The 6,604-nt window shown below is 42.7% G+C and overlaps 1 protein-coding gene across 2 annotated transcripts; it reads left to right on the top strand.

Annotated features, from left to right (window-relative positions):
• The first annotated feature begins 2,747 nt into the window (after positions 1-2,747).
• On the top strand, positions 2,748-6,360 carry LOC120664219 (glutathionyl-hydroquinone reductase YqjG-like). Of its 2 annotated transcripts, XM_039943313.1 has the most exons (11): positions 2,748-2,906; positions 3,011-3,223; positions 3,314-3,490; positions 3,589-3,813; positions 3,907-4,035; positions 4,219-4,855; positions 4,952-5,033; positions 5,388-5,452; positions 5,737-5,812; positions 5,915-5,961; positions 6,040-6,360. In XM_039943313.1, exons 2-6 carry the CDS (start codon positions 3,011-3,013, stop codon positions 4,450-4,452), a joined length of 978 nt encoding a protein of 325 aa, XP_039799247.1. In that variant the 5' UTR covers positions 2,748-2,906; the 3' UTR covers positions 4,453-4,855; positions 4,952-5,033; positions 5,388-5,452; positions 5,737-5,812; positions 5,915-5,961; positions 6,040-6,360. The 2 variants fall into 2 exon arrangements, with proteins under 2 accessions (XP_039799247.1, XP_039799248.1); XM_039943314.1 differs by lacking the exon at positions 5,388-5,452.
• The last annotated feature ends 244 nt before the right edge of the window (positions 6,361-6,604 follow it).

Genomic DNA, 6,604 nt, shown 5'->3' with positions numbered 1-6,604 from the left:
GTACCTGTGTGGTTGAGCAAGGTTGGGAGATATCCATCTTGTCACAACTAAAGACCGAGTTGATGTGTCATCTTGCTTAACTCAACTATCGTGCAAACCACTCGACCGTTGTATGTGACAACGGCTTAGCATAAATCCCACTAGTTAGTCTGATAGCCATTAGGAGAGCTGAGAGCAACGGGTGATCAAGGAGAAGGGATAAGATCGCGGTGACTTATGTCTCGGTTAAATCTCGGTGATAGGTCAATGACCCCTTGATGGATTCTGTGGTGGCTAGTCAGGTCTAGCTAAGGTGGGTAATGGCTTTGTTGGGATCTGCACCGACACTAAGGTGATCGTGCTGTGGTACCCCGCTTGTGGGTAAAGTTGCACACCTCTGTAGAGTATAAAATTTATTCGAATAGCCGTGCCCACGGTACTGGGTGAGTTACGGTTTGGTCACACAACTAGTACTTCTTCTGGGAATGGATGGGTTGGCGTGAGTTATTTTGGAATAGTGTCCGGCAGCTATGCCGTGTGCTACGGCTGATGAGGAGTTCGGTAGCAACTCATAAAATTGGATTCTGGGTGGATTAATCCTACGTGTTACTCGGTACAAAATAATTATTCAGAAAATCTTTTCTTTCAAATAAACCTATGTATAAAAATTAGTTTTTCACAAATTAAACCCTAGTCTTATCCTTGATCTATTCTGTGCATGTATTCTGTTTATACTCCGTCCGTGGGTGTGGTTGGACTTGCTGAGTACGTTTGTACTCACGCTTGCTTAATTTTTACAGAGGAAGACCCAGATTTTATTCCCGAGGACATTGAGTAGGGGTTCCGTTCTGCACCCAACCTTGCCTGTGGATATGATCAACCGCAGGAAGTTTCGTATGGCTCAAGACTCTGATGACCTCTTCGTGGTTCACGTTCTTGTTTGGGTTTTAGTTGTTGTCCTCGCGATAGTGGTGCTTCATTGCCCATTACCGCATAGAGTTGTACGGTGATGTACCATCTGATGTAATAAATGTATTATCAGTCTCTTGGGACTGATATTTGTATCACATTTGAGTCACCTCTTATGAGGGTACGCTTCAGCCTGTCACAACCAAGAGCAAAATCTACATACTGGATACTACCTGGAAGTGGTCGATGCAAGATAAATGCAGATGCTGCAATTGCCAAGGCTGATTATAAAAGATGTGTTGGAGTTATATGCTGAGATGACAAAGGAGGCTTCATTGCTGTAAGTGCTTTGGTGATTCCGAATATAATTGAACCTGAAACTTTGGAAGCAATGACGTGTAAAGAGGCATTAGCACTTGCTAAAGATTGTGGCATAAGGAAAATGACGGTGGCTTTAGATTGTCAAAATGTCATTAGAAATATTAAAGAAATGACTAGATGCTCTTACATGATGATTATTCCGACCATAGATGTGATGTCGAAATATTTTGATTATGTGTGTTTTACACATGAAGGTAGGGAATCAAATAGGGAGGCCCATTATCTTGCAAAATATGCTTGTACTTTTGGACCTGGACGTCATGTTTGGCTTGGTTATCCTCCTGATTTCCTCGAAGTAAATGTTTCTAGTTGCAATTAATGAATTCCTACCTTCCTCTCAAAAACAAAGAGATCACGTTGCCAAATTTGGTAGGGTACTTAGGGTACCAAAATACCTACAGACTGTTTTGAATTCCCACGCTTTGAAAATACAAAGAAAAGAACTTTCCTGGGTTTGCCACTGTGCAGGTGGCTGCCCATGTGCGAAAAGTTTACAATACATGTGAATCGAATACCATCATGTACCATGCTCTGGAACTCGAATTGGCGCCCGTAAGAATCGGCAAGTGTGAGAAGTGATGCAGCTTAATGGCTCTCGAGCTAATTTGGTTAGATACTCCAGTAGTATTTCTCAAGTTCTAGGTTCCATTTCTTATGGAAGCTAATTTCAGATTGAAGTTAGAAAATTTTCCTCACCAGTTAGAGAAGCTAGGATTTGAAGAATTTTCTCAACCTGAAAGTCGAAATTGCTTCTTCTTTTTTAGATTGAGGAAAATTCCGGCCTCAAACAATCACAAAAGTGAATGCGAGCGAGAGTCTGCAGCCAACAAAAAGAAACCAGCAGCACGCAGGCTGCGCAGCTGCAGAAACAAACTAAAACAGACAAACTTGCAGTGCCCAGCTAACTATCATCCAACACACCAAAGCTAGAACACTAGCAAAAAACAGCTAACTGAAGAATTAGTATTCAATTCGCCTTCTGAAATTCAGACAAACTTGCAGTGCCCAGCTAAGAAAAGTTCCCGCTTCCTGTTCAGAGAGCTGAGACCAAAGTCTTCCCAGGACGTCCCCCCTGAAAAGCACATGTAAGTAAGAATTAGGAAATCTTTGGTTGTAAACTGCATCGTTTCGTATTAGCCAAATAGCCCAGCACAAAGCAACAGCTCCAACTAATAATATCTTCTTAATAAAATACGGCAAGAGTCTTACCCATCAGTTTTTTTTTTACAATGACGTAGAGATAATCACAAAGATAGTTTTTTTTCTTTTTTTTTGCGAGGAATCACAGAGATAACGGAGGAGGAAGATGTTTCCCTCGTAATGTTGTGTTTTCCTTGTTCCATCGATAGCTCGACTGTCTTCAACCCCTGATCAAGTGATCATACACACCTGCTGCCACATGGGCCCCTTAAGCGAGCTCTCTATTACTTAATAGAAAATACGCCAACACTTGATGAATACGTAAATGGTATACTACGCCACTCCCTACTTCTGCTTCATGCTGCATCCGTCGATGCTGACACAGCAGAGTGACTATCAGTAGGCCCGTAGGCACCAGGACGATTCCCCCAGTCGCCGCTCCTCCACCTCCGCCGCCGCCCGCCGGGACGCTCTCCACCACCTTCGTCGGCATCGAGGTGCGTGATCTTGGCAACCAGCCAGCTCGCTGCCTCTTGGATTTAGACCCGTACGCGCGCGCGACGCTCAGTGCTCTGCTCTCTTGGTGCTTGGCGTGCGTCAGATGGCGCGGTCGGCGCACGACGAGGTCACCGACTCCGGGGCCTTCGACCCGTCGCCGTCCACCTTCCGGAACTTCGTGTCCAGGGACAGCACCGCCCGCTTCCCCGCGGCGCCGGGGAGGTACCACCTCTACATCTCCTACTCCTGCCCCTGGGCGTGCAGGTGCCTCGCCTACCTCAAGCTCAAGGGCCTCGACCACGCCATCGGCTTCACCGTGAGAAATCTTAGCTCGATTCGCAGCCCATGTGGGGGGAATAAATCCATCGATTGTTGATTCTTCTCTCTCTGTGCGTGGATACTGTAGTCGGTGAAGCCCATCTTTGAGAGGACCAAGGAGACCGACGACCATATGGGGTGGGTGTTTCCTGCCACCGGAGACGAGGAGCCCGGCGCCGAGCCCGATCCTTTCAACGGAGCCAAGAGCATCAGGGAGCTCTACGAGATCGCCAGCGGAAATTATGCCGGGAAACCAAGTGTCCCGGTGAGGTCTCTAATAAGAACCCGGGGCGTCAGAGATACTCCTCCTCTTCTTAGTTCTTGTTAAACAATTGGATCGATCTCCTTGTGTTTGTGTTGCAGGTTCTGTGGGACAAACAGCTCAAGACCATTGTCAACAACGAGAGCTCGGAGATCATCCGAATGCTCAACACCGAGTTCAACGAGTTCGCGGAGAATCCTGACCTGGATCTCTACCCTGCTCATCTACAGGCCTGCATAGATGGGATCAATGAGTTGGTGTACGAAGCTATAAACATTGGTGTGTACAAATGTGGCTTTGCAAAGCAACAGGGGCCATACGATGAGGTAAATTGCTTCATGGTTTCTTGGAAGAAGGTTTGTTCAAATTCGATAGGTTTCCTACGTTTGACCAGGGCTTCTTTCGCTCCAAATTTGCAGGCTGTCACGAAATTATTTGAGGCTCTGGATAAATGTGAGGATATTCTAAGCCAGCAACGCTTTCTATGCGGGAATCAACTTACAGAGGCAGATGTTCGCTTGTTTACGACTCTCATAAGATTTGATGAGGTGTGAATTTATTTTCTTCATAGTAGAAAAATATGTGCATATTTTGTTGGCACAACAGTATAATACTATAATTTCTATCTACACCTATTCTTTTTTATTTTCATAAGAACTTTACATTTTTGGTTTGTAATTTACAAATATTTCCTTATAATACTGAGTGCTCCCCCCCCCCCCCCCCTGCAGGTTTACTCTGTTTACTTCAAATGCAACAAGAAGCTCATCAGGGAATACCCAAATCTGTTCAATTACACCAAGGACATATACCAAATTCCTGGCATTAGCAGCACGGTTAACATGGAGCACATACGAAAGAGCTACTATGGAGGCTACTCACCCATAAATCCATACGGGATTATCCCTGCGGGCCCAAACATCGACTATAATGCTCTACACGACAGAGAGAAGTTTAGCGCCTAGAAGATTTTCTTGGTTGACTTCTGTATATGCTATGCTTATTGTTGTAATAATATTGAGGATCTATTCTTGTGCTTTTGGTCATTGCTAATCTGCATGTGGCAGATGTGTCTAACAGATGGTTGGTCAGATCTGGTTTAAATCTCTTCTGTGCTACCACACGTCTTACTTGTTTTCTTTGCCACCTTCGATTTTATGCATATGAAAGTTGCAGAAATTTCTTACTTGATACATCGTTTTCTTTGTATCCCATAAATGAAACTGTATATAGAGTTGGTACATGTTTATACTAAGTTACATCTGTCTTGCTTTTTTTGATCAGCCACATGATTATTGTAGGTACTTATACATTCCTCTTGGTGGTTCTCGAAGAAAGCTACTGAGTAGTGTGGCATGATCTGGAATGGTAGCTTCTTCAAATCCCTACAATCGCCAGCCTTGCTTACTTGTTTCCAGATCCATTGGCGATGACTTGGATTCTTCTATTTGATTGTCTAAACAGGAAACTTGTTTCATGGCCATGGTTAACTTGGTTATTTTTCGTTCCAGAGATATTGGTCAAATCTCTGTCCAACAAATTTCAGGTATAGTTTTTCAGACAACTGTGGTTCAGTAGATTTGCAGTGTTGGAAGCTTATCTGCTTTTCTTAGAAGTTAATAGAATCTGGTTTCAAAAGGTTGCAGAACAGCTATGGCAAGATATAAATTTACTTAAAACCTATCAAATTGTCTTTATTTGAGAAAATCCAATTTGTAAATTTGAGTTAAGGCATACTAATTGAGGATCCAAATAACTCCATGCCAGTATGATATAAAGAAAAGATTGAAGATATCTGCAGGGATGAAGTTTCTAAAATGCTTAAATATTTTGGCATTCTTGCAAGATGCTTCATGGAAATTTAACAAGGCTAATATGCATTTAAAATATTTATTGCCAGCCAAGTAGCTCCCTTGGGATGCTTGTTCAGCGAGAATTTAAAGCAATTGCCGGTGCTGTGACATGGTATGTGCCATATGTATTTTGAATGCACTGCTAAAAGAATGCAGTTATTTTCTCCTTATAACGGATTGGTAAAAGTATCAAAGATATTGAACAACTGATATCCAAGAAAAGTACTACGAGACTACATGAAACCATTTATCTAGCTGTATTTAATGGAAAATTCAGATGGTCTTGAATGTGCCATGATCATTTCTCAATTGTGGACATAAAGGAATTTCAGAGGTACATTAGATTGGTCATTCATAAGTTGTGAATGCTATTTCTGAGATGTTTCATGCACACAGGTGGCAAACCTTGTTGGTTACATCGTGGGACCATCCGGGATTAAAGTTCTGATCTCAAAAATGGCTGGGAAGGAAGGTGAGTTGTGAAATCATACCCATCACGTGTGACGGATTTTATTCAGTCAGGCATAAATTGTCTGATGATCTCTGTTAGCTAATACATGTTCTCATTTTGCAGCCCTGCCTGCCCTTGCTTTCATATTTACTACATTCTACATGGGTCAGGTGATTGATTGCTTGCAATACAATTTCGCTCAACTTTTGTGCACTTCTGCTCATAGCTGGTGACATTGTGCCCTGCAGCTGATGTTTCATTGTGAAGCTAGCAGAGAGGTGATGGAGCTGGAGTTCATGAATTCAGTTTTGACTCACATGTAGGACACACTCAAGGAAGCTATTCTTTCTTTTCCTTTTCCTTTTCCTTTTCCTTTTTATTTGTTGTATTTGCTCTAGACACATCACGCATTCGAGAGGCAATTAGTTCCTGTATGCGCTGATATATGATTTTTATTTAGAAAAGAGGCAAGGGCTTACTGATTAGCCTGCTAGCAACTTGCATATGCCAAGTTCTGTTCATGATTTCTGTTTGAAAATATATTCATGATGTGACACGCTTGGATGATTTCTGAATTTGGTAATGAATGTGTTGTTAAACCAACTCAAAATGAATGTTTCGTGGCTGGAACTTGTGTCGGAACTCGGGTGGAATGTACTTGACACTGTAAAAATATAAGCTAGAGCTGGAAACAAGTTTCTATTTGGTTCCAGATTCCGAAAGAATTATTTGCTTCTCGTGTCCTGACACAAGTCATTCGAGCTATTAAATGAAAAGTAAAAGGGCTGAAGCTCTGTTCAGGGATCGTACTCC

The sequence above is a fragment of the Panicum virgatum genome, chromosome 3N (genome assembly GCF_016808335.1).
Source record: "Panicum virgatum strain AP13 chromosome 3N, P.virgatum_v5, whole genome shotgun sequence".
NCBI classification, from domain to species: domain Eukaryota; kingdom Viridiplantae; phylum Streptophyta; class Magnoliopsida; order Poales; family Poaceae; genus Panicum; species Panicum virgatum.
Note: the sequence above shows the minus strand (reverse complement) of the source record. Positions and strands in the feature narration are given on the sequence as shown.

Bases quoted from the DNA above. Each gene is read 5' to 3' on its own strand.
- LOC120664219 (XM_039943314.1), top strand. From the start codon at position 3,011: ATGGCGCGGTCGGCGCACGACGAGGTCACCGACTCCGGGGCCTTCGAC. The intron at 3,491-3,588 runs GTGAGGTCTCTA...TTTGTGTTGCAG, and splicing joins CCGGGAAACCAAGTGTCCCG to GTTCTGTGGGACAAACAGCT. The intron at 3,814-3,906 runs GTAAATTGCTTC...CCAAATTTGCAG, and splicing joins AACAGGGGCCATACGATGAG to GCTGTCACGAAATTATTTGA.